At 48.8% G+C, this 27,185-nt stretch overlaps 1 protein-coding gene across 6 annotated transcripts in view; it reads left to right on the top strand.

Moving 5' to 3' along the window:
* The window catches only part of PIKFYVE (phosphoinositide kinase, FYVE-type zinc finger containing), a 2,266,845-nt gene that overhangs the window by 146,672 nt on the left and 2,092,988 nt on the right, over positions 1-27,185 (top strand). For all 6 annotated transcript variants that reach the window (XM_078680343.1, XM_078680347.1, XM_078680342.1 and 3 more), the window contains exon 6: positions 26,958-27,162. In XM_078680343.1, the coding sequence (XP_078536469.1) occupies positions 26,958-27,162 (205 nt within the window). The remainder of the gene's footprint in view (positions 1-26,957; positions 27,163-27,185) is intronic.

A 27,185-nucleotide genomic window follows, 5' to 3' on the forward strand; every position in this document is an offset into this window, starting at 1 on the left:
TTATTCCGGCGCCATTTTGGGCGAGGACGGGCAGGTCCAGGATATAGTCAAAATGTCTCTACCAACCATCGACTATGATGATGTTCATATGCTGTATTTATTAGAGTAACACTCATCTGTCCACATGAAATTAATTTGCCACAATCTAAACATGTCATTTTAATCTTTCCAAAGTTCTTCTAAATATTTGGGACCGTTTCCCTTGCCTCTGAAGCTCTCAGTGCCACTTCTTTGATGAATGTACTAGCAGGTCAGGGGTTCTCCTCCAAATCTCTCTTTTATGCAGCACTATAATTAATTGGTGCCACCTCTCCATATGACGATGCATGGTATAGTTACCACAACTATATTTTTTTTCGGTTCCTCTGGAGAGTTCATCGTGGCAGATGAAGCGTGTAACGTACCGGGCATTTACCTTTTTTTGCATGTACAGGAAAGGAAAAATAAATCGAGCGTCCGAGTTCTAAGGTGTCCCAGGGCCATTTTAGTGGACCAGGCCCAAATCCAAAGAACAGGCCGCCATTTTGAGAGTCCTCTTGCAGCCGCCTGTCGCTGTAGCACCAAGAGCAGCCGAAACTCAGCTGAATGGCAACTGAAACGGTAAAGGGGCGCCCCACTACAGCAGACGAGCCTCCACCTAGGAAGGCCCATTCACGCCGGCTCCCCCCCCCTTCGGGCACCCCACGCCGTTATTCGGAGCAGTATTGTAGGATGGCCACACCAGTGCGGCAACTTGCTAGACATCACATCGGTGGTAACCGAATCTCAACGCCTTGTGGTGTCTTCTATTCAAAAAACATTGTTATGCTGCCTTCGACCTATTCGCCGCAAGTGCGCACACAACTCAACTGCATAGCTTGCTAGACACCACCTCGGTGCCATCCGGATCTTGGAATGTCAGCACCTTTTGGTGTCTTCTCTTCAGAAAATATTGTTGCGCTGCCTTTGACCCCATTCGCACATCAGTCCGCTACTGACGCCATCTCACAGGCTAATGGGGCGCCCCACGCCGACTTTCAGCATTGTAGAATGACCACACCAGTACAGCAACTTGCTAGACATCACCTCGGTGCCATCCGGATCTCGGCGCCCCACTGCAGATGAAGTGCCTCTCAACTATGAAACCACCACGGTGACATCCGGATCTTGGCGCGTTGTGCTGCCTTCGGCCTATTCGCACATCGGTCCGCTACTGACGCCATCTCACAGGCTAATGGGGCGACCCACGCCGAGTTTCAGCATTGTAGGATGACCACACCAGTACAGCAACTTGCTAGACATCACCTCGGTGCCATCCGGATCTTGGCGCGTTGTGCTGCCTTCGGCCTATTCGCACATCGGTCCGCTACTGACGCCATCTCACAGGCCAACGGGGCGCCCCACGCCGACTTTCAGCATTGTTGGATGGCCACACCAGTGCGGCAACTTACTAGACACCACCTCGGTGCCATCCGGATCTTGGCGCGTTGTGCTGCCTTCGGCCTATTCGCACATCGGTCTGCTACTGACGCAAACTCACAGGCCAACGGGGCGCCCCACGCCGACTTTCAGCATTGTAGGATGGCCACACCAGTGCTGCAACTTGCTGGACACCACCTCGGTGCCATCCGGATCTTGGCGCGTTGTATTGCCTTCGGCCTATTCGCACATCGGTCCGCTACTGACGCCGCCTCACGTACCAACGTATTTTCTCCGCATTTTATACCCTATGCCGCATAACAGGTCATGTGACTTGTTTATAAAACTTTTCATTGGTTCATTTTACTTTTGGTTTCCTAATGATGGAAGGCTTGATCATATGACCTAAAAACAACACTTTTCATTGGATGAAAACTTTTTTTTTCCCCCAAACGATGAAAGCCCCACCTTGTTTCTGGATGTTTCAGACTAAACTGGCGTCAGCATGAGAGCACCACCATCTCGTAGCTCCGTCGTGGTCATTCCGCGAGCAATCATGGCAGCCGCTCCCCACCAGAAGCCTGCAGGAGTCGGGGCCCCCAAAACTTTTGATGAATTCTCAAGGCGGAGGGGACGCTTTCGAGAATGGGGTCCAAGACCTAGGAGAAAATAGTCCGATTTCCAAGGTGTCCCAGGGCCATTTCAGTGGACCAGGCCCAAAAAGGAAAGAGCCTGCCGCCATTTTGAGAGTCCTGTGACAGCCGCCTATCGCTGCACCGCAAGAGTGGGCGCAACTCAGCTGAATTGCGGCTTTTGACACAGTGGACCAAAAACGGACGGAATGGCAACTGAAACGGTAAAGGGGCGCCCCACTACAACAGATGACACTCCACCTGGAGAGGCCCGTTCACGCCGCCTCCCCTGGGGCGCCCCACGCCGTTATTCGGAGCAGCATTGTAGGATACCAAAACCAGTGCGGCAACTTACTGGACATCACCTTGGTGCCATCGTTCTGCTGCCTTGGAACTATTCGCACAACAGTTTGCTACTGATGACCCACCCCCCGCGACGCCCCACGCCGTTATTTGCTGGGTGGCAACTTACTAGACATCACTTTCGTGTCATCTAGATTTCGGCCCGTTCTGCTGCCTTGGAACTATTCGCACAACAGTTTGCTACTGATGACCCACCCCCCGCGACGCCCCACGCCGGAAATCTGGACGTTGTGCTGCGTTGGGACTATTCGCACAGCCGACCGCTACTTCGTTGTTTTTCCCTAAAAATGTTTATATGTTATTACTATTTTTGTTTTCTTGTATATATTTATAAATTATTAAAGTTTTATAATCTTACTACTTTGTCGGAGTGCTATATATTTTTAATGTGACACATAATTGTAAAAACTTTGATGTACAAAGAGTCATCCCTGGAATCTTCCGCTTCACGCTCGGTCCCCTCCCCAATCACAATACAGGATGGTTTTCAGATAATAGCAACGCTTCTGCTGTGACGGATCTCATCGAGTGTGGGCCTTGATCTACTATAACTCCTTTGAAGAGGGGTGATTCTTTACAGCTGTGGCCATAAACTACATCTGCAGGGCTAGCTGATCGCCTAGGACCGGCCTGGACAATCGGACACAGAGGAAAAGGAGTGTCAGAGGGTGCGGTAGTGAATAGGGCGAAAGGGAGGTGTCGGGCGGGCACAGGGTGTGATTCTCAGGGAAGAGCAGCGCAGATGGGGGGAGGTTTATTACCCATGCATAAGACAGAGAGCGGGGGTGACCACTGCCTGGGTGAGATGCTTGCGAGGGTGGGGAGCCATGCTAAGGATCGACAGCGTGCACAGAGTGGGTCTGGTCAAGGCATATAAAATGGCTGCCGTGCACGACAAAAGTGTGGCATTTGAAAAAAGACAAGATGGCGCAGACAATGTTTTTCAACACTTCCTGATTTCCTTCGAATCGAACGTTAACAGACGTTGGGGCATATTACCAAAGTTAAGCGATATTTATCCCTAACGATGCATTGCAAAGATTTTTTTACCGTCAGAAATTATCGCAGATAAACCTTGCTATTATCAAGGTTTATCGCAAATACGATTAAAAAACGACCGCAATGCATTAATATCGCTGAAAACTCAGCGATATTCATGCATTACCGAGCTAATGCTCTTAGCCATGTTATCCACCTCCCATTGGATAACATGGCTAAGAACTGCTCAGGGCAGCTGTTACTTTTTGGAGATATTCGCGCTTATCTCGAATATTTCCAAAAGTTGATAATAGGAGATAGCGATGTTAGCGACTGTTTCCAGTCGCTAACATCTTGGCATGCCCACTTTGCATGTCATTAGTGATAAATATCACTCACATGCAAAGTGGGGCCCAAGATGGTCGCTATCTCCTACTAGCCGTCGCTAACTGGTGTTAGCAACAGCTAGGTAATACAGATATAATTTTATCTCCGCGAAGCGGAGCGCTGTTACAGATATATATCTTGTTTTTGAACGTTAATTTCTCAAAATGCACTGAAGCACATATATTGAGACCTAGCAAAGGCACATCGGGCTACCAGTCCCTAATATTTTACCAAGTTTCGTGCAAATCCATTCAGCCGTTTTATTATTATTTATTTATTTTTTTGCCCCGCGGGGCCCTTTTAAAACCTCCACATCAAACCTAGGGGGTCAGCGAGGATCTACTATGCCCCCTTATGGTCATTTGCCCCTTCGCTTTGGCCTCCTCTTGTCTCTCGATCCTACCGAGAGACAAGATGGCGGCCGCTACGTACTGTTTGGAATGTTTACAGACACCGGAGAGCCAATCAGCTTCGCTTCGCAAAGCTCCGTAACGCGAAAAGTACGCGAAGCGGTGCGCTGTTACAGATATATATCTTTTTTTGAACGTTAATTTCTCAAAATCCACTGAAGCACATATATTGAGACCTAGCAAAGGCACATCGGGCTACCAGTCCCTACAATTTTGCCAAGTTTCGTGCAAATCCATTCAGCCGTTCGATTATTATTATTATTATTATTTTTTTTTTTTGCCCCGCGGGGCCCTTTTAAAACCTCCACATCAAACCTAGGGGGTCAGCGAGGATCTACTATTCCCCCTTATGGTCATTTGCCCCTTCGCTTTGGCCTCCTCTTGTCTCTCGATCCTACCGAGAGACAAGATGGCGGCCGCTACGGACTGTTTGGAATGTTGACAGACGCCGGAGAACCAATCAGCTTCGCTTCACAAAGCTCCGTTGCGCGAAAAGTACGCGTCCTGGAGCGCTGCCCGGTCCGCTGTTACAGATATATATCTTTTTTTAAACGTTAATTTCTCAAAATCCACTGGAGCACATATATTGAGACCTACAAAAGGCACATCGGGCTACCAGTCCCTACAATTTTGCCAAGTTTCGTGCAAATCCATTCAGCCGTTCGGGCTAAAAGTGAGGCCAACCGCCCTATGGAAAACTCAATGTTAAAAACACGTTTTGGGACCCCCCTTTTTTCTCGACCCCCCCTGGACGAACCCCCCCCCAATTTTCAGGGGCTGCTCAGAAACAAAATGTGCCATTTTCCTGAAAATTTCAGCCAATTCCGTCCACAAACACCAAAGTTATTAGACATAGAATTTTCAAAAAACCCATAGAGAAAAAATCCTAACTATATATACCTACTGGCGACCGCCAGTAGGTAATATACACAATAATTTCATAATTTGGTAAGTACTTTATTTTGAGATATCACTGTTTTGAAGGTATACAGAAATACATTTTCATTTGGGGAGCTATCACAGTTTTGCAGTATTCAGGAATACACTAGCATTTGTATCTTAGCAGTGACTTACAGGACTGTTTTCTGGATTTAAGTTAAGTATGGGGCAAGCTACAAGGTAGCACCAACGGGCCACCTTGGGCGGCTCTGAGACATTCAGTTGCAGAGGTGTGTTTCAGCATTGTGTGCCCCATTTTAAATCAATAGGGAACGGTTCGGTTCAAGAGAGGCTACAATTAATGGCGGCGCTGGAGGAGTAGGGGGTCAGTTGGGGCAAACCCATAGGGACGTTAAGTCCTTGAGGATCTCTGGCACGTAGAGTTACTGTTGGCCCACTGGAACTTAGCCTGGTGGGGATCATGTGCAGTGGTGCTTTCTCCAGCAGGGTCGCACTGTGGGTTGCACTTGCGGGTTTTGGCTGAAAAAACAGTCAGCAAGTGGAGACTAGGAACCAGCCTGGCCAGACCCAATGGGGAGTTCAGCCATGGAGTATCTTAAGACTCTGTGGGCACCATTGGCCCCCGTTCTCCTTGGCTGTGGAACTTGGGTGCAGGGATGTCTTCAGGCATTGATTTGCAATGGTCCAGATTCTCTTGCAGTTCCTGCTGCCCTGCAGAAAAACGCTGCAAGTAGGAACTGGGGAGACTTAGTCCGGCTAAACCCAAGATGGGGCTCAGTTCTAATGGGTCTCCGTGCCCCAGGGGCACCGTCGGTTCTCAGCAACTCCCCCTGGGGGTCTCATGTGCAGTTCACCTTTGTTGGGCTGTCACTCTGTAGAGGCTCCTGTGTTGGTCTTTTTTGGTGCATGCAAACAAGCAAGGAAGGACCTCCTCTGCTCCAAGGGAGATGTTGGTGGCCAGACATGGGCCACTCCTGCACAGCTTTGGGAGATAACACAGCTTTCTTGTCAAGTAGGGTCCATGTCTGACCAGCAGGCAGGCTGGCAAGGTTGGCACCAAGTCAATTGCTGCTCTCCAGTTCTCGTGTTGCGGGCTCTTATTTGTCCTTCTTTCTTCTTCAGGAAGACATATCTGGCCAGGAGGCCACCTAAATACTCAAATCAGGGGCAATACAGGGACTACCTACCCCCGGTATCACTTCATCCCCTAGATGACCATTTCCTGTGGGGACTCGGCATCACCCTGTACCAAAGCTCCTAATTCCACCATACTCTTGATGGTGGAATTCTTTCTTTCGTTTTCACTTCAGGCTGCTCACCCTAGATGTATGTCCTGCCTGTCAATGTAACACTCCTCCTGACTATCTAATTTACCTCCTGTCCTGGTGCCAAATGGTCCTCAGGGCCCAGGGTGTCGTACTCCTGATCCGGGGAAAGCCAGGCTCACATTTCAAAGGTGGCAGAAGCATTGAAGCCTCTGGACTTGAAATGCTGATTTGCTAGCCTTCCTGCTGGGGAGGTGTAAACACCTCCTGCCAGAGCAGGCATTGTTTCTGGCCTCTGAGAGCAGGGCTCTCGCCTCCTCGAGGGTCAGAAACTGGTTTGTGTTGGCAGGCTGGACAAAACCAGTAAGCCCGCACACCAGAGGCCTTCTAGGGTTCAGGTGGTATCTCTAAGGGACCCTGTGGTTGATAAATTAATCACTGGAATAATTGTGAATTTATTAATACTAGGTGTTAAATAACAAACACCATATGTTTCAGTGAAGCAATTATGTATCTGGGTAACTCGTTTTGACCTGTGGTCAGTACATACCTTAAGATAGCTTCCCTGTTCATGTACAGTAGCTAGTAATATAAATTGACATCAAAGGGTCATACCTGCTCATGCAGATATGTATTCACATAAAATATAATGCACCATGCCTTAATGTTCAAAGGTCTGCTGTAGAGATGACTTTTATTAAATGCAGTGACTTTGGCACGGCACACACGTCATGCAGCCTGCACTGGCAGTATGTGTGAAATTTGTGTGTGCATCCCTTAGGGTGGCATTAGATATGCTATAGTCTTTAGTACCTAGTACCCAGGCCCTAGGTAACTGGGAACATTTATTGGAGACTTGCAGGGGTGCCAAAGTCCTGTGTCAATTGTGTTACAATTAGACATCGCCTTGTTTTAAGGAAAGACCTCTGGTACTGAGGACTGGTTAGTAGGCCTCAGTGCAGTGTCAGAGTTGAAAACTAGCAACTAGTAGCTAAAAAGGGGGCAAAAGGTGGGCGGACAACTGCAACAGAAACCCAGTTTTCTACACACACCTGCAGGATTAGAGCAACCGGAGTCTCTGAGCGTTCAACAGCTGCATCAGCTGCCTCAGGTAAGTTTTCCGCACATGGCCCAGGCGGGCTAAATTTGGCACTCCTCAAGCTCCTTGCGTGCGGCCACAGCGGCTTGAGGTTCTCTGTGGCTCCTCCAATCTTAGTAAGTTCTTTGGTCCTTCCCACAGCGAGCATTGATTTATTGATAACCGTTCAAATATTTAAAATCTTTACAGTAAAAAAGCTCAAATTGATACGCATGCCACCCCCTCCACATCCATCCATTCAGCTTAAAAAACCCATTTCTGATGGTTAATTTTGTATTGCAAAGTCCCTTTTGCCATTAATCTGGTTGTTTAAGTCGTGTTACACCAATGTTCCAATCAAAACACGTGGAGTATTGGGCTAACTTTTCTTTATACATGGATGTTGTGCAGCACCTTATTGGCCCATTAATCAGTCACTGAAATTCAAGAGCTTGTGAAAAGTCATTTGTACACTTGCGTCTAAGGCCTGTCTGACCAGGTCTTATGCGGGATGTCTGATAGAGACACAAACTCGATTCGATGTTTAGGGTCCCTATTACTTTGCCCAGCCTGATGTGCCAGGGGCTGTCCTCTTCTCTGAATATTGTTACCAAATTATATTTGAGAGAGTTATATGGGGCTTTAAGGACTCTAATATAATACTTAATTAGGTCCCCCGGGAGGGCCAGTTCAGGTCTGCAGAGCCCTAGTTCCAAACATAATCTGGTGTTCCTTGCGTGCCTGGGTACTTGCAGCACAAGCTTGTGGGCTTTTAACTGAGCTGCTGCTATGTGAAGTGAGTGAAGTGAAAAGGCACTTATATAGCGCACTACCACTCCAAGGAGTATCTTGGCGCTTAGATTCCTGGTAGTTAATTGGCAGCAGTGTGTTATGGCAAAATACATGTCTGCAGAGAGAATTAGAGAAGTGCCATGCATCTAGAGTCTGGTTGGGAGTAGATCCATGTTTTTAATAATTTTCTGAAATTATGCTCTGTAACAGATTGACGCAGGGTGGAGGTAAGTTAATCCATGCTCGCGCGCCAATCACGGCTATGGATTTGCCACCTCTTGTCGTCCTTTTAAACCTGGGGACATGGAGCAAGTTTGCAGTGGCAGATCTAAGAGCCCGTGACGGATGATATTGTCTGAAGTACTTGCGCAAGTACAGTGGGCCTTGATGGTGGAAGGCTCTATGTGTGATGGTGAGAACCTTAAACAGGATGCGCTTATGTACTGGAAGCCAATGCAAGGCATCCAGAGCTGCGGAAGCCGAGGATTTTCTAGGCAGTCTAAGGACCAGCCTAGCGGCTGCATGTTGGACCACTTGAAGTCTGTGCAGGGCTGCTTTATTTAGCCCCGCAGGCAAATTTTAGATCCAACTAGCACATGAAAGATAACTCAAAACATATTAAAAAAATGAAAATACACTATTGCATGTACATATAAGAATACAAATTTAATAACATGATATTCATTAAAACTGATACATAATTATACATAAAGAATAAAAAGGTTTGTAGCATTTAAACATATGCATATTTTCAATCATGTAAATAGTTCATTAGTATAAAAGATTAGACGGTTTCCTGTTTTTTGTCTATGCGTTTCGACACTTGTGTGCCTTCCTCAGGACTGTACCATCACACTAATATAAGCAAAAAAACTAGATTGATGCGAGGAAGATTAGGATCAATATGCCATCTAGGTCAGTTTAGACATCGGTAAACGTCGTGCCTGATAATAGTCTGACGTTTGGATTGATAGCATTTTCTGGTGAATAGTTTGGACAATCTGCTAGATATAATTGGCTACTTCATATCAAAACAGGATAGATATAATAAAGTTGACAAGAAACCACAATTGTCAATCTGCTGCAGTCCGTACGTTACTTTCCATGATATTTTCAAATATTTTCGGCGGTTAAACGTTTTTTACAATCGGGTTTGTCTTTCGTTCTCCAGAAAAATACTTCAATGATAACTGCGAACAATTGCAGCAGTTGGGCGGTTCCTGTATTAGCTTTAGTCAAAACGGACCTCACATAGCGGCACTTCAGCGATATCCGGCTATTCACCAAACAGTTTGGTGAATAGCCGGATTTTACCGACGTTTACCGATGTCTAAACTGACCTAGATGGCTGGGTGAGTCTGTCGCAGCTCTCAGCAGTAGGTGCACTCGCACACCGAGCTTCCTGTCCATCTTTCCAGGCTTCTGCTCACCTTACTGGCAATGTACGTGAGAGGCTGAGAAGCATCAAAACATGGGCTGTGATCTGAAACGAACCGAAACAGAGGAGTGCCCTTCCGGCTTCGCTTTTCCTGAGCACCTAATCGTCAGCTGCAGCATCGCCCCCAGGAAGTCGCCTCGCGATATCTCCTCTGCCAGTGCGCCCCAGCCCCATCAGAGCCTCGCCCCCCAGGAGGCACGGGGGCAGGGCACCGGCCTGCAGCTGTGGACAACTGCCGTGCACATCTGGATGGATCCCCGCTGGAGTGGAGCGCGTCTGACAGACTCCACCTCAAGCTCCTGTGCCGGGACAGGAGCAGTGGGGGGGGGGCAGTACTCCTGTCCGGTGCAGGGGGCGACCAGTGGTCACCCTCGCGGTAGGGACATCCAGTCTGTTAAGGAAGAATGGGAGGGGTGTTACAGGCAGTGGGACGGTTGGGGAGGCCTCTCGATGTTTTACAACATCTTAATGCTCGATTGGGACTTTAGAAAAGGTATTAGGACGTACAGTCATCAAGAAGAGAGGAGATTGTGGGACGCGGTGCGACCTTTTATGGACCAAACCAAATGTAGTGCGCTCACAGCTGTGCTTAAGTGTGGGGGCACAGACAGGACTCTTGGGGAATAGTTATCTGCCATTGAATGCAAAGGCGAGGGCTCACTTGACTAGAAGTGCAAATAATGGCATGCCGCGGAGCATGCTGGGAGACCAGGCTCCGCGCAGTGGCATGCTGCATGTTTTCCTTAGTAGTAAGTATGAGGATTGTGCGTGGCTCCCACGTCACAGCTCCAGCTCTCACAGATCCGTGTAATATAGAATCCTTGGTCCAGCCAACCCCTGAACGCACGCACCGTGCTTTGCAGGGCCTGTATACACCATGCCACCTGTCGCACACGGAGCGTGTCTCTTTTCTCTCACCGGAGTGATACAGTGTGCACTTTTCAGACTGTCAGACACACACTGCTCATTCACTACTGTGACAGAACTGTAGGCACGCTCCTGTAAACACGGAAATTCACACCCGACAAACATGCAGCGCCACCTCCCACTGAAGGGGCAGACAGGTGGGGTGAATGATTGGCTAGCAAATAAACCGCACTGACTCACAATGTTTATCAATCATTCCGCAGTGTCGCCTAGCTCCTCCAATAGCCTTCCACCTGTATTTGTTTTTTACTAGCCCTCCCTTCATTTCCACTCACAGCCTGGCTGCATCCCTGAAGAGCTCGCGGGGTTAGGGCAAAGAGACGGGGCCCTCCCCACTGCAAGCCAACTGCTCCATCAACTACCTGAACACGGCGTTCCTCAGTGCGGCTTCCAAGGCACCTTCGCGGCGCCTAATGGCTTCTATTAATACCCGTGTTGACTAAACAGTGCCTTCGTTACACGCACCCTAAGAGAGGAGCTTGTGCCCAATTGGCCCTAATTAGGCTGTGTTGCGCCAATTATTCACCCACTCCCAGGCCCTCCGAGGGGCAGCAGAGGGGGCTCCTGGGTGATCTGCCCTGGGCCTGGCATGCGCATCCGTGCGGGGAGCTGATGGGACAATTCACTACAAGAGACCCCCCCCACTCGCCTTGCACCCAGAAAAACAAGAAAAAAAAGTCCCTCTGGTCGCCAGACACAATATCTTTGTGTTCCTAATGTCGGACATGTATTGAGAATCATTTATGGTGGCAGGAAGCCTTTGATATAGAGTGTAGAAGTGAGTTTTTAATCTCACTTATTTTAAAGCGCCGAGACGGCAAATGACGTTTTTGATTACTATGGGAGGCTAAGTGCAAAGTCCGCATAAGTGCAAAGTCTGCTGAAATTGAATAATGTTTCGATATAGTGCACTGGCCAGAAAAAAAAAGTTTGTAGAAAATGGCCAGAAAATGTGGGGTTACGGCCAGAGATGAAGTGGGGAGATAGGTTCGATTCTCCGCAGCTGGGCATCGTGCGATTCTGGGCAAATCACTTAAAGTCCCGATGCTTAACAACAACAACAAAAAAGAATGTGCCCTTGTGTAATGCACGTCCTTGCCCCCCCCCCCCCCCCCCCCCCCCAGAGAGGGCGGTGCGTCGGTCTCGTTCCGACCACTCTCCTTAACACCCGTGTGTTGTCCTTAGATTTTTAGGTTTTGCCTACGCAATGCGTACGAAGTACGCATGCGCTAGCAAAATCTAATGATATCTCTATGTGGGGTCGGGTATCCGCCCCCTCCTCCCATTGGCTAGCTCCATAAATGGAGGCTAGCCATTGGTAGAGGGCTCTGTCTGTCAATCCCAGACCAGATTCGGGGGCGTTCCCGAGAATTTTTCCCTTTTGGCTACGTCACGCGACGTCAGCCGAAAGCCGGGAACGCCCCCGAATCTGGTCCGGCATTGCCGGCACCTGCATCAGCCTTCCTGCTCGGGACGATTGCACAAAAGTCGCTCGATAGCCCCTCCCTCCCGCTCCGTGGCAGCCCGTTTCCCTCCCTCTCCTCAGGCCGGCCAGCCGAAAGAAGCAGCCGTCCGCCTCCAGCCAGGGCCGCGCTGGGATTGGCCCAGCCGGCCGAGCCTCCACCACGTCATCGGGAGGAGGAGTGGAGAGCAGGAAGCAAGAGATCTGCCGGAAGATGTCCAGGTGAGTGCTTTGTTTTTTAGTTTGTTGCTTTGTCCGTGTGTGTGTGTCTGTTCCCGCCCCTCACCCTCCCGCTGTCAGTGTGTGGCCGTTCCCGACCCCCCTCCCGCTCTTCGTGCCTTTCCGCCCCCCCTCCTCCGTTTACCTCGTGTGTGGCCGTTCCCGACCCCCTCCCGCTCTTCGTGCCTTTCCGCCCCCCCCTCCTCCGTTTACCTCGTGTGTGGCCGTTCCCGACCCCCCTCCCGCTCTTCGTGCCTTTCCTCACTAACCTTTCTCTTGTACCCGCTCGGTGCACTCTTGTGAGGACCCCTCACAACACCGATTCTGCCGAGACCGGCCCTAATCATGCGATCTGCCTCCTCCCGCCAATCACACTTCAGATGCCAACCCCATCTCAGCCCTACCCAGAGATCCCTCGAGACAACACCCTGCACGGGACCTTCGCCCACCTAACCCTCAACTTCTCCCTCCACCAGTTCTGCCACCTTCTCTCCCACTGTGCCCCTCCCTGCCCGCCGAAGGTTCATGGTGGTCGCCGAAGCATCGCGGAACATGCAGGAAGTCGAGTGCGCTCCTCTTTAACAAGAAAGTTGTGAAGCCCGAAGCGTTCCTGTGGGGTGTCTTCCGAATCGACGGGGTTCAAGATGCCGCCGCCGCCGCCTCCTCTCTTCCCGATGGGGGCGTTCTCACCCGACCGGTGCCTAAAGGGGGAGATGTCACGGCTGCTCTCTAGAGGACGCCCCACGCCATCAGCTGACCTCTGCATGGATGTACATTGACCCGAGAAGAGGGCGCCGAGGATGACCTAGTCTCCTGTGGGTGCACGGTGTAGCCTGTCGGAAGACTTTATGCCCACCCTGCAGCATGGCACCTGTTCTGGGGCACCCGACAGTGCCCGAGCCCGAAGAGGGCACATGGTAATCATGCCAAAGCATGTGTTCAACCGAGGAAAGGCAGAGCAAGCGTGGGCAAAGGTCAAAACTGACAGATTTCTCAACGTGGACATGTGATTTACAGGTGATACAGAAGCCACAACACTCATTTACAACCATACACAGAGTGCCTCATGCCATCTCACCCCCTCTGTGCCAGCCTGTCTCCGAAGACACCCCCTGCTTGTTAATGAATGGGGCCGTGTGTTTTACAGGTGGCACTGAAGCCAAGCCCCCCACACGCACACGGCCACATAAACAACCCTCTGCTTGAAGGGCTGTCTGTCTGTGCCAGCCTCTCGCAGGACGGCTGCTCGTGAAAATGTCTCACTATGTTGCTAAACGTGTCCCTGCGATCTGAACACACATGGAAGCGTGCACTCCTGCCTGCATGTGTGTCTTCTCGGGTCAATGACCCTGCGATTCAAACGCACTTGGTGAAATCTAATTATAGCATCCCATGTGCGCTTACAGGCATTTGCATGAAAAATCCCTCGGTATGAATAAATACAAGCTAGGAAAAGGACCGTGCATTGACTTTCACCCGCCTTTGTCCCATTTCAATTTACAAATGTGGGAGAAACTTCATTGTTTGAAGGGTGCTGAGAAAGGAACGACGTAATTTACATTGCAAATGTAAATGACACCCATAGCGGATTCCGAAACCCTGTGCGACCTGTGATGACCGTGACGATGACACCGACGGTCAGGTAAGCTGATTGCATGGAGTACGGGAGGTGGTTGTGTGCACTAGTTTGTAGGTAGCAACTTATTATTCCCCTTTGAATAGACGCGTAAGAAGGAGCTTAAGCGTCAAGAGATTGAGAATAATATTAGACCAAGAGTCCACTGTCCCAAGAACGCATTATTGCCACAATCTGAGTTTAGATGAAGAGCGATTTTTCATTTGTAATAGCACACGTGCAGTTACAGGCCAGTATGGGAATGTTTTTAACGTTTATACAGAGCAGGATGTTGCTGGAAGCAATACACGTCCAGATAGAAATCGGGACGTACTTAATAGAGAATTAATAGTTATAAAGATCGATGACTCATCAAAATAAAGAGCTTATAGTAAATTGGGTCATTTGGTACCAAGACCAGTTACTACTTAACCCAGAGTGCATTATACCATGCATAAATGCACACAAATCAAAAATTAAAGAGACATAGTGTAAAATTCTGTTGTAAATAATGTGCTCAGGTATGTGTGTATTTGGTAAATTGTTATAATAAGCTAGAAGACATTAGGAGAGGCAGGGCTTCAAAAAACATGATGTGTTGCTCTGCTTTTTAGGTTTTGACTGTTCTGTTTAAGGAAAGCAAAACAAGTGATGGGTCGACTTCATGAAATAATGTCAGCCACCAGTAATCGTGTGCCCCTGTTGCCTGCGTGTGCCTCCGTGTGCCCCTGTTGCCTGCTTGTGCCTCCGTGTGCCCCTGTTGCCTGCTTGTGCCTCCGTGTGCCCCTGTTGCCTGCTTGTGCCTCTGTGTGCCCCTGTTGCCTGCTTGTGCCTCTGTGTGCCCCTGTTGCCTGCTTGTGCCTCCGTGTGCCCCTGTTGCCTGCTTGTGCCTCCGTGTGCCCCTGTTGCCTGCTTGTGCCTCCGTTTTCGTGCCCCTGTTGCCTGCTTGTGCCTCCGTTTTCGTGCCCCTGTTGCGTGCTTGTGCCTCTGTGTGCCCCTGTTGCCTGCTTGTGCCTCTGTGTGCCCCTGTTGCCTGCTTGTGCCTCCGTGTGCCCCTGTTGCCGGCTTGTACCTCCGTGTGCCCCTGTTGCCTGCTTGTGCCTCCGTGTGCCCCTGTTGCCTGCTTGTGCCTCCGTGTGCCCCTGTTGCCTGCTTGTGCCTCCGTGTGCCCCTGTTGCCTGCTTGTGCCTCTGTGTGCCCCTGTTGCCTGCTTGTGCCTCTGTGTGCCCCTGTTGCCTGCTTGTGCCTCCGTGTGCCCCTGTTGCCTGCTTGTGCCTCCGTTTTCGTGCCCCTGTTGCCTGCTTGTGCCTCCGTGTGCCCCTGTTGCCTGCTTGTGCCTCCGTGTGCCCCTGTTGCCTGCTTGTGCCTCCGTGTGCCCCGTTGCCTGCTTGTGCCTCCGTGTGCCCCGTTGCCTGCTTGTGCCTCCGTGTGCCCCTGTTGCCTGCTTGTGCCTCCGTGTGCCCCTGTTGCCTGCTTGTGCCTCTGTGTGCCCCTGTTGCCTGCTTGTGCCTCTGTGTGCCCCTGTTGCCTGCTTGTGCCTCTGTGTGCCCCTGTTGCCTGCTTGTGCCTCTGTGTGCCCCTGTTGCCTGCTTGTGCCTCTGTGTGCCCCTGTTGCCTGCTTGTGCCTCTGTGTGCCCCTGTTGCCTGCTTGTGCCTCTGTGTGCCCCTGTTGCCTGCTTGTGCCTCCGTGTGCCCCTGTTGCCTGCTTGTGCCTCCGTGTGCCCCTGTTGCCTGCTTGTGCCTCCGTGTGCCCCTGTTGCCTGCTTGTGCCTCCGTGTGCCCCCGTTGCCTGCTTGTGCCTCCGTGTGCCCCCGTTGCCTGCTTGTGCCTCCGTGTGCCCCCGTTGCCTGCTTGTGCCTCCGTGTGCCCCTGTTGCCTGCTTGTGCCGCCGTGTGCCCCTGTTGCCTGCTTGTGCCTCCGTGTGCCCCTGTTGCCTGCTTGTGCTGTGTGGGTGTGTGTGGAGGGCTCTGTGTGGCTGTGTGTGTGGGAAGCTTTGTGTGGCTGTGTGTGTAGGAAGCTTTGTGTGGTTGTGTGTGGGGGGGGCTTTGTGTGGCTGTGTGTGTGGGGGGCTTTGTGTGGCTGTGTGTGTGGGGGCTCTGTGTGGCTGTGTGTGTGGGGGGCTCTGTGTGTGTGTGGGGGGGGCTCTGTGTGTGTGTGTCATTTGCGAGAGATAAAGCTAGTGGCATTGTAAATGACAATGCCATTTATTTATGTTAAAAAAACATAAATAAAAATAATGTCGAGAGCAATGCCAATAGCTCTAACTTTAACAAAGGCAAAACCATTGCATTGTAAATGCTTGTTTTTCTAGTTTGTGAAAATGAGTCACCGAGCGCTGCCCTGGGACAGACAGATGCTTCCCTGTTGCTGCTATCCCAGGCTGGACATGCCCGCCATGGCCTGTAATTAGCTCCAGGCATGTGCCAACAGCCCCCCACAACGCACACACACACCATGCCACCCCAAAGGAGCATTCCAAAATCCAAGCAACCCGTTTTACAGCTCACTGAAGCCATGTACACAAACCTAGCGGTGCCGACTTTGGAACAGGGGAGTTAGGTTTAAATCCCGGCATCAGCACAACACCCTGTGATTATGGACAAATCTCTTAATGTCTCATTCCCTACACATGATCTGTGTATCTAGCCTGCTTCTCCTGTAAATTGCTCCAATGCCGCCGGGACAAATTCACACTATAGGAAATTGAAATAAAGGTAAGAACGGACGTTCCCACTTTCTTTAACTTGAACCACACAGATCGTGTTTACAAAACTGGGTCCGTTTCGGGAAGATTGGGGGCACTTCCTGTGTCTTTAAAAGAAGTTATGTCTATTTGAATTCGTTATTGTGTTCAATTTTGACTCATATGGTGGAGACTGAAAACCGATCCGACACCCGCCGGCCGAAGTAGGTAATTTGCCGCTCCAAGCACACGTGTCTACTCATTGGAGGTAATCGAATTAATCGCATGCTGGCTATTCCGGTTGATCAACCTATCAGCGCGTTCGTTTAAAAACATTCCTCTATTTCATAATAAAATAATTAAAAAAAATAATAATAAACAACCTGTTACAGTTTGCCACTAAATCTTCGATGACAATAAAAAAAAAACATTAAAATATCTCATCCCTCCGCTCACGCTTTTTTTGGCATATATGTATATAGGTTGGAAACAAGATCCCGAGGACGCTAGGGTACCACAAAAACCTCAGGAAAGGAGGTTGACACCAATAACTCTAGAACTCATAAGGGAGAGTACCTCAATTTCTCAGCAGATGTGTAAGAATACTTCGAACGGGAGCGTACCAGCACTTTCAAAAAGCAGGCAGGTACTGATGGGTGGTGAGTACCAGCACTTCCCAATAGCAGGCAGGTACTAAGCACATGCCCTTCTTAAATTTGAAAGGGACAGTACCCGTATTCTCCAGTACTGCTGCAATGCATTTAATGGGAAAGTACCGGCACTTCCCAGAAGCCAGCAGCACTCTGGAAAATGAGTCCCACTCCCTGCACTTCTGTATCTCCACGTAACATACTGCATTGCATGCACAGGTCAGGCAGGAATGTTTTCGTCTGAGTGATGCTACCCGTTCATGCATGCCATTCTGTGACTGGTTTTCAGGTGGGAGTGTTCGTGAGGCAGTGTGCGTATTATTTTACTGAGAACTTACCTGGCGCGCATGAAATGATTGTATTTTAATTGCACTTATATAGCGCTTACTGCCCCTGTCTAGGCGTTAAAGCGCTTTTCGGCGAGTAGCACGCTACTCCGGAACCCAAAAAGGATTAATGATTGGGGATGCTGCTTGAGCAGATGTTAATGCACGTCCTACACCCCCCCCCCCCCCCAGAGAGGGCGGTGCGTCTGTCTCGTTCCGACCACTCTCCTTAACACCCGTGTGTTGTCCTTAGATTTTCTTTCTAGTTTGTGAAAATGAGTCACCGAGCGCTGCCCTGGGACAGACAGATGCTTCCCTGTTGCTGCTATCCCAGGCTGGACATGCCCGCCATGGCCTGTAATTAGCTCCAGGCTTGTGCAAACAGCCCTCCACAACGCACACACACCATGCCACCCCAAAGGAGCATTCCAAAATCCAAGCAACCCGTTTTACAGCTCACTGAAGCCATGTACACAAACCTAGCGGTGCCGACTTTGGAACAGGGGAGTTAGGTTTAAATCCCGGCATCAGCACAACACCCTGTGATTATGGACAAATCTCGTAATGTCTCATTCCCTACACATGATATGTGTATCTAGCCTGCTTCTCCTGTAAATTGCTCCAATGCCGCCGGGCCAAATTCACACTATAGGAAATTGAAATAAAGGTAAGAACGGACGTTCCCACTTTCTTTAACTTGAACCACACAGATCGTGTTTACAAAACTGGGTCCGTTTCGGGAAGATTGGGGGCACTTCCTGTGTCTTTAAAAGAAGTTATGTCTATTTGAATTCGTTATTGTGTTCAATTTTGACTCATATGGTGGAGACTGAAAACCGATCCGACACCCGCCGGCCGAAGTAGGTAATTTGCCGCTCCAAGCACATGTGTCTACTCATTGGAGGTAATCGAATTAATCGCATGCTGGCTATTCCGGTTGATCAACCTATCAGCGCGTTCGTTTGGAAACATTCCTCTATTTCATAATAAAATAATTAAAAAAATAATAATAAACAACCTGTTACAGTTTGGCACTAAATCTTCGATGACAATAAAAAAAAAACATGAAAATATCTCATCCCTCCGCTCACGCTTTTTTTGGCATATATGTATATAGGCTGGAAACAAGATCCCGAGGACGCTAGGGTACCACAAAAAACCTCAGGAAAGGAGGCTGACACCAATAACTTGTTTTATGTTGTTGCTGCCCCATAAATGGATGAAATGTGTGGCATTTGTTACATAATTATATAAATAAGTCGATTTGTTACATTACAAAAAAGCCTCTATGGTGCTTATTAGGTTTCGCCTGTCGAAAGCTGCGCAAGCAGCGTTTCGCGCAGGCGAAATCTTTTGTTTTGCAGTATGTGGGCTTTGTCCCGCCTCTGTTTCCATTGGCTAGCTCCATAAATGGAGGCTAGCCATTGGAAAACAGAGGCGTCCGTCATTCTGCGAGGCGACCCGTGGGCGTTCCTGAGATTTTTTCTCATCCCGCCCCTTTGCGATCGTCATGCAGCGGGGAGCGGTTGTTTAATTTTTTTTTTTCAAGCTTTGTTTTCGCCATTTTTAAAGTGTCGTTTTCAGGGGTGGGTTGCGCGATGTCCCGCTCTCCGTTCCCGCCCCCCCTCCCGCTGTCCGTTCCCGCCCCCCCTCCCGCTGTCCATGCTCCGTGTGACTGCTATTGTCGGCGGTTACTTCCCTGGCTGTTCGTTTGATTGGAGATTGCATTAGTGCTGTACTCTTAATTCCATCTCAGGGACAGTATAGGTCTATGTTAGTTTATTTACGTTCTTTTTTTCGGAATCTGTGTTTCCGAGGTTATTAGCCTTTCCTGTACTCTTCCCCCGCCCTTGTGCTCCGCCCGGCGGCCGGGTTTTGCTCCCCTGTCCGGCCGGGCACAGCCAGCCACTCTTCCCCCGCCCTTGTTCCAACCTTCAGTTACATATCCATTCCTGCACTAGGAGAAGGAAAGACAAGAAATAAGGGGACACACTTCACTCTAATTTGGAACCCGAACATTCCTTTCCTTCAGTCTGGCCTCTGCCCATCATATATTTTACATTTACACTTACTCGGCTGCAGCAGTGCTGTTGAAGGAATTATTCTGAAGGCTGAAGCGGAAACAAGAAAACATCAGACACGTCTGCAGGGCGGGCAGTCCCTCTGAATTCAATCCGGCTCGGCAGTTGGCACACATACGCAAACATGGCATTGGAAAGGTACAGTTCTGTGTCAGCTCAGCTGAGCAACACATGGTGATTTTCAGCACATCTCATCCTCTCCTCGTTGACAGCGCCAGTCCGTGTTTCCGCTGTTGCCGCAGCGCGGCAGTTTAGCCTTTTGACGCCGACGCCGTCCTGGCCGGGAGTGGAGATTTTGGCACCCGGTGGAGACAGCTGGGGACAGCTAAGAGGCACAGTTGAGGTAACAAGCGGTGGATCTTTGGGGAAGCGCAGCTGAGAGACAGAACCGCTTGTACCAGTGGGGCACAGGGGGGTAGCCTGCAGAGACGGCTCGGTTCTGACCGGGTGCGGTTTGCGATGAGCCCCCGGTGAGCCTCTAAATTTTACTTTTAATTGCAATTAGATTGGCCTGACATCCTGACATATGGTATCCTTTCCTCGCACCCATTAGCTCACTGACCCCATTAGTCCTGCCTCCCACTCCTGCATAGATTCTGGACTTCCGTAAAAGGACTTTGTACCCGAACCTTGCTCAGTGAGACGGACAGGAGAGAGAAGACTCAAGCAAGCGAGAGTGGAAAGGTGTATATGTAACTCTAGGTGTGTGTGTGTGTGTGACTCTGGGTATGTATGTGTAGCTCTGTATGTGTGTGTGCATCTGGGTGTGTGTATGGCTCGGTGTGTGTTTGTAATCAGTGTGTATGTGTGTGGCTCTGGATATATGTGTGTAGCTCTAGGTGTGTATGTGTGTGTGGCTCTGGGGGGTGTGTGTGTGGCTCTGGGGGGTGTGTGTGTGTGGCTCTGGGGGGTGTGTGTGGCTCTGGAGGGGGGGTGTCTCTAAGTGTGTATGAGTGACTAGAGAGTGCAGAGTGACTAGGGAGTGCAGAGTGACTAGGGAGTGCAGAGTGACTAGAGAGTGCAGAGTGACTAGGGAGTGCAGAGTGACTAGGGAGTGCAGAGTGACTAGGGAGTGCAGAGTGACTAGGGAGTGCAGAGTGACTAGGGAGTGCAGAGTGACTAGGGAGTGCAGAGTGACTAGGGAGTGCAGAGTGACTAGGGAGTGCAGAGTGACTAGGGAGTGCAGAGTGACTAGGGAGTGCAGAGGGAGTGACTAGGGAGTGCAGAGGGAGTGGCTAGGGAGTGCAGAGGGAGTGGCTAGGGAGTGCAGAGGGAGTGACTAGGGAGTGCAGAGGGAGTGACTAGGTAGTGCAGAGGGAGTGACTAGGTAGTGCAGAGGGAGTGACTAGGGAGTGACTAGGGAGTGCAGAGTGCTAAGAGGTGCGGAGTTACTAGGGAAGCTAGGGAGTGCTAGGAAGTGCACAGTGCTAAGAGGGGCGGAGTTACTAGGGAAGCTAGGGAGTGCTAGGAAGTGCACAGTGCTAGGGAGTGTAGAGTAACTAGGGAGTGCTATGGAGTTCTAGAGACTGCAGAGATTAAGCTAATAACAATGCAAGTGACAATGCCATTTATTTATCTGTTTTCTAAACCAACACATAAATAAAAAATTTGTCATTAACAATGCCAATAGCTCAAACTTTTCAAAAGGCGAAACCATTGCATTGTAAATGCTTGTTTTAATATATTTTGAGTTATCTTTCATGTGCTAGTTGGATCTAAAATTTGCCTGGGTAATTTACTCACAGTTGCTCTTTGCCCTGACCCAGGAAATTAATCCGTATCAGGGGGTCCTTGTTTGCTTCACATAATTATTTAGCCCCGCATACAGACTGTTGCAATAGTCCAACCTGGATGTTATTAAAGCTACCGCAATGGTACGTCTGGCACTCAGGGGGAGAAGATCAACACATTTTCTAAGACTCCTGATAATACCAAAGCATATCCCTGCTACTTCTTTGGCTTGCTGGTTGAATGACTAAGTATTGTCAAACTTAATGCCCAGGTTACGAGCTACATTGATAGTCTTAGGGGGAGCCTCTACCTTTTCAGGCCACTAGTCTTGTGGGGAAAAATCGTTGTTCGGACCAAACGGCACAATCTCTGTTTTTGCCGAATTACATTTCAGATGATTTTGTGTCATCCATTTAAAAGTTGCTGATAGGCATTCTTTCAGTGTCAGTTCTGCATTAGATTGATTCTTATCAAGGGTCAGGACAAGCTGAGCGTCATCAGCATAGGCGATAGTATTGATGTTAAAGGAAGAAATTAATTTTAGTAGGGGGACCATGTAAAGATTGAATAAAGTGGGGCTCAAACTAGAGCCCTGTGGCACCCCTGATTTTATAATTGTTTCTTCCGAACAAAAATCGCCCAGCATAACGATCTGACCTCCTGTATTATAGATTTAAGCAATGTAGGGGGACAGGGGTCAAAAGGGGATCCTGACTTAAGAGCAGAAATACCCTGCAAAGAATCTTCTAGACTGATATGACCAAAGCTTTCCCATCTGGGATGGAGGGGATTCCTAACAGTCTCTTTCTGGACACTTATTCCTCACTTGGGGAAAATCTTTTGTAAGTGTATCTATTTTCTGGGTAAAATAGTTGGCAATGTCGTTACATAAGGTCTGAGACGGGGGAATCTCTTGGTTTAGGATTTTAGGCTTAGTGAAGCTGTTAACAATTTTAAAAACTTCTTTTTGTTTGTTGTTGGATGCTTCAATGCGGGAAGTAAAATACTTGATTTTTGCCGCTTTAATGGAGGCATGGTATGATCTCCTAGCATTCTTAAATGTCTCCTTGGCATCATTCTCATAGCTTCGTCGCCATTTACGCTCTAAGAGTTTGACTTCCGTCAATTGTTCTTTTAATTTGTCCTGGAACCAAGGGGCGGAGGATCGCCTTTTTCGTATACAACCTCTAGATCTATCCGGGTTTTTGAGTTTATTTCCAATGTTTGTCATCCAACTTTCAAACCTCTGGTAGTCTAAGGTGGTGTTCCCTGAGAGATCCGGTACGCTCTCCTTGGTCCAGCTACCAAGATCGGGATGTTCCATAATTTTTCCCCAACTAGGGAGGGTTTTCCCTTTATTCGCTACTTCCTTTGCCATCATCTTGTTTCCTTTAATTTAAATACTAAATTCAATGAAATAGTGGTCCGTCCAAGTCTGTGGTAAGGGATCGTTTACCATCATCAACTCTAAATTGGAACCAATACAATCCAGGGAATGCCCCGCCTTATTAGTTGCTCCTGACGTCCTAAGCAATAGTCCCAGAACCTGCAGAGTTTCTTTGAAATTCGAGGCATGATAATCATTGGGGTCATCCAAATGAAGATTCAGATCTCCAATAATAGTAAAATTGGCGTATCTGAGAATCAAATCACTTAGCACTTCCCCAACGCTGGCAAGAAACTGTGTAGGTTGGCCAGGAGGGCGATACAACAGTGCTCCTGAAAAAGTGAAGGTGTCATGTACTTGTATACAGAAGTTCAAGCTCTCAGCTCCTTTATTATCAGGGTGCTCCCTAATTGAACATTTAAAAATGTCCCTATAGATGATGGCTAAACCACCCCCCCGCTACTCTACGCGATCTTGTCTGCAAAGAGAATAGCCAGGGGGTAGGGCATGCACTATGTCTGGATTAGACCACACCCGAAGCCACGTTTCAGTTATGAATAGGCAATCCAGCTCATTTTCATTGACCAAATCGAATATGTGAAGAGAATTCTTGCACATAGAATGTGCATTGATCAAGCCACATTTAAAGATTTTGGGTTTCTCTTTCTTAACATTAGGGAGGTACGGTTCTAACGTGTGCCTACAGACATAACAGCTGATGGGGCCAGCCCACTTATCAATGTTAAGCACATTGTTGCAGTTGGTATGAGCATATTTATTCAAAGCTAGGATTTTCTCTCTAGGTAGGTTAGTCACCTGTGTATAGTGGATGGCCCTTTGCCCGTCCTCGGCGCGGACGAGCGCAGACAGGCTGGACTCTGGCTTGACTGCGGCGCGACTATGGCGCGATCGCTGCTCGCGTTCGCTGCGCGAAGCGGTGGCCATCTTCCTTTGTAGTCCCTTCTAAGGCGCAAAAGCGCTGGGACCTGTAGTTCTAACCTGCAATCGTGAGGGGGCTGATCCCGCATCTCCGGCCACAGCACCTAGTCGTCTGTGAGCTCGGAGGGACACGCGCAGAGCAATGCGGTATGTGGATTAACAATTGGGCAATATTAAAACACAAAATACGCCGCAAATCAAAAGCAATGTAAAACACAGATATTTTAAAACACGGACAGGCTAACATCCGGCTTCCGCCTCAGGTGCTAAAGATTGTGAAAGCGCTGTAATCAGAGGCAATGTGGTAGAGTGGTAGCGTATTGCCAGGCTACTGTCTCAGATGAAAAAGAGGAATCTCTATAATCGCTATAAGTTTGTCTAAGGCGCCCGGAAATGCCAAATGGCCGTAGATAATGGCCTTAAGCACCCTCAACATGGGGACTCCAGATGGGCTGAACAAGCGTTGGCTTAAGCACCTCATTGTTAGAATTACACTGTTGGTTTTGGCAATTAAGTGTTTTGTATGAGTTGCTGGTGTTGCCCTCTCGTGTAGTCAAACCCCAAGATATTTATAGGCTGTGGTGGTCCCTATTTGGTGATCTCCCAAATTCCAGACTGCTTTTTTTTTTTTGTGGGGCGAGTAGAGGGAGGTTATGAGGGGGTGGCATGAAGGTTGGGCGAAGTAGTGCGAAGTTCCCATTGCTGGTCATCGTCACAGTGCTAGTCCATATGGGTCCCCTTTGCAGGCTCTCTCCTCTGGTGAAGATTCTGACCAGGTTACACTTCTTGCTTGGTCCTGGTGGCCCTCTCAGGCATTTGGGTCACTGTCTCATCACTGCCTACTAGATCCAACCGATCGGCACAGCAGAACTCTTCACACGGCACATCCTTGCATAGAGAGTCATAGGCTCACTACCGCACGTGGGCTATGGCCCTCTCAGTGCAGCAATCCCTTCACAGCGGCTTCTTCTGGCATATAGGGGTTGCTAGCTTTCCACCGCATGCAGGCAACAGTCCACTCCATACGACAGTCTCTTCACCATGGCCCCTCCTAACATACCCAGTCGCCAGTTCCTCCCTGCACAGAGGTGATGACCCATTCGGCACAGCAATGATCATGGCTCACTTCACGAGGGCCTCTTCTGACATATGAGGGTCATTGATGTTCTCTGCACATAGGCAATGACCCGATCGGTGCAGCAGCTGCCTTCTCACACTTCGCTAAGAAAATCCAGTAGGCACGATTCCCCACTTGACCTCGCTCCTTCCAATGCTCTCCTTTTCCTCTCAGCAAAATGTACAGCAGAAAATAGTTGTCAGACATATATGCCAGAAGCAAGTCCTTGGTAAGGTGCTTGGTGGAATGTTTGGCTAAGTTGAACCTCTTCTTTCCTTTCCTATTCTGTTATGTGAATTTGTAGAGCTCAGCTAATCCCCCTTGAGAGTATCCAAGCACTAAGTTCTGCATACCAAACCTTCTTCAAGCAAGTGAATTATGAAAGATCCAGTGCTGTAGAAGGGTAAGTTATGTACCTGTTAGAGCAGTTCTCTCTTCAACTTTCCATCTAAATCATTGTGTTCCCTTTCAAAAGGCACTTTTTGCATACATTTAATACTTACACTACTGAAATATGAGGTACGGTGTCACCTGACGAAGTGAAGTTAACTTTACATCTAATTAATTGCTTGACATTCGGGTTTACCGAGTGAGCGGGTTCTGCTGCCCCATTACTGTATGTATTGCATGGGTGTACGATAGTATGTTATATTAAGTGAATTTGTGGAGCATGGCTAATCACCCTTGAGGGTATCCAGGTCCTGACTGCAGTAGGCCTGAAGGAGGAGAAGAAGACAATCATGCCTGGGAGAGACATGTCTTGATGTTCCTTTGCAGGTCCATGAGGGTGGAGGAGCTTCTGAGGTGTTTCGGGAGGGGCTTCCAATTGCTCAACTTTTGTTTTGGCGATGAAGGAGGTGTCTGGCTGCTCGAGGGAGTTTGTATTGGTATGCTGTGGATCAAATGTGTTGTAGACCTTGACAATCTTCCATCGAGAGGTTGTTGAAGAATTCATTGGGATGTGATGATGTTGTTAGCAGCTGTGGGATTTGACAACTTCTTTACTGTGGTGAAGAGTTCCTTGCCGTTATTGGTGCAGTTATTGGAGTTGCCTTTGAGCCTGAGAGTTAAGGTGCTTTTCTTTGCGTCACCCAGTCGGGGGTGATTGAGTTTGAGGGCGACTTTATATGTGGATGTTGCAGTGGTTTGGTCGAGTCTCCATTTTCTCTCACGCTGTTTTGTAGTGGCGCTTGGACTTCCTGAGGTAATTTGTATACCAGTGGGTCTTTTGTAGGTTTTGTTTCTGGTGGGAGCAGTGATGTTAGTGCAGTCGATAAGCCATTTATTAAAGAGCTTAGTGTCAACCTCCAGGTTCCCAGAGTGCTTGTGTGGAGGTTCCTGTAGGGTCTTGAAGCAGTTTTCCAGGGATATTTTGTCCCAGTGTCTAGATGGCGCTTTGGGTTTTCTGGTGAAGTGGCTTGGTGGGTGGGTATCTTGAAAAGTAGTGGTCGTACCATGTGAGTGGGGTCATGTGGGTGGTGGTAAACCTGTTGGAGAAGAAAATAGGGTTGAAGGGGTGGCCTGTTGTGTGGGTTTGGCCTTGAACGAGCCGGGTGAGTCTAAGGTTGCTGAGGCTGTGGAGGAGCTGCATGAAGTTAGGGTCTGTGTTTTTTTCTAGGTGGAAATTGAGGTCCCCGAGCAGGATGTACTTGGTTGATATGATGTGTTGCAGGATTCTTGCTCGGTGGCTGGTAGGTGAGAGTTTAACTTAAGGGTGGCACTGTAGTCTGTTTGCATTTTGCAGTGAATGTGTTCCATGAGATTGCTGTCCGACTCCGTGGAGGTGGTGCAGTCAGTCATGTTTTGTAGACGATTACCAGTCATCTGCCTGGTTTGTGGATTCAAATCTCGTGTATGATTTTGTAGGCGGGGGGGTGGATGCAGCGATGCCCGTTTTGGGGGCTGGGTTAATCCATGTTTTGGTCCGGAGGAGAATGTCTGATGCTTTTATTGAAAATGTACAAGAGATTCCAAGCCCGAAACTAGAGAATGATTGAAACATATACATTTATTGATATTACCAATACTGTAACTACAGGTAAGTAAGTTTCTTACTTGCTTTGGTTCATCCCCCAACTATGGTTAATCATATAGTCGTTTTTTTGGCTCTTAACCACATGTTCTAGATTGATGATCTACCTTTTGTCGATGTGTGTCTAAATAGTTGATCTTTCATCAGGTGATCTTCGGGCTTGCACGTATTGCCGCAAAATAGCTTTAAGCTATGCTCACTCTACCGACAGCAGTTCAATTGGTGAAGATTTGAATGCCCTGTCTGACTCCTGCACAATATCAGTACTGGAACCTGGTGAGCCAAGAACACCTGTTGGAGGCAGGAAAGCTAGTCGCAATATCTTCTTAGAGGATGACCTGGCCTGGCAAAGGTACCAATCAATTCATTTAAGTT

The sequence above is a fragment of the Lissotriton helveticus genome, chromosome 3_1 (assembly GCF_964261635.1).
Source record: "Lissotriton helveticus chromosome 3_1, aLisHel1.1, whole genome shotgun sequence".
Taxonomy (NCBI): Eukaryota; Metazoa; Chordata; class Amphibia; order Caudata; family Salamandridae; genus Lissotriton; species Lissotriton helveticus.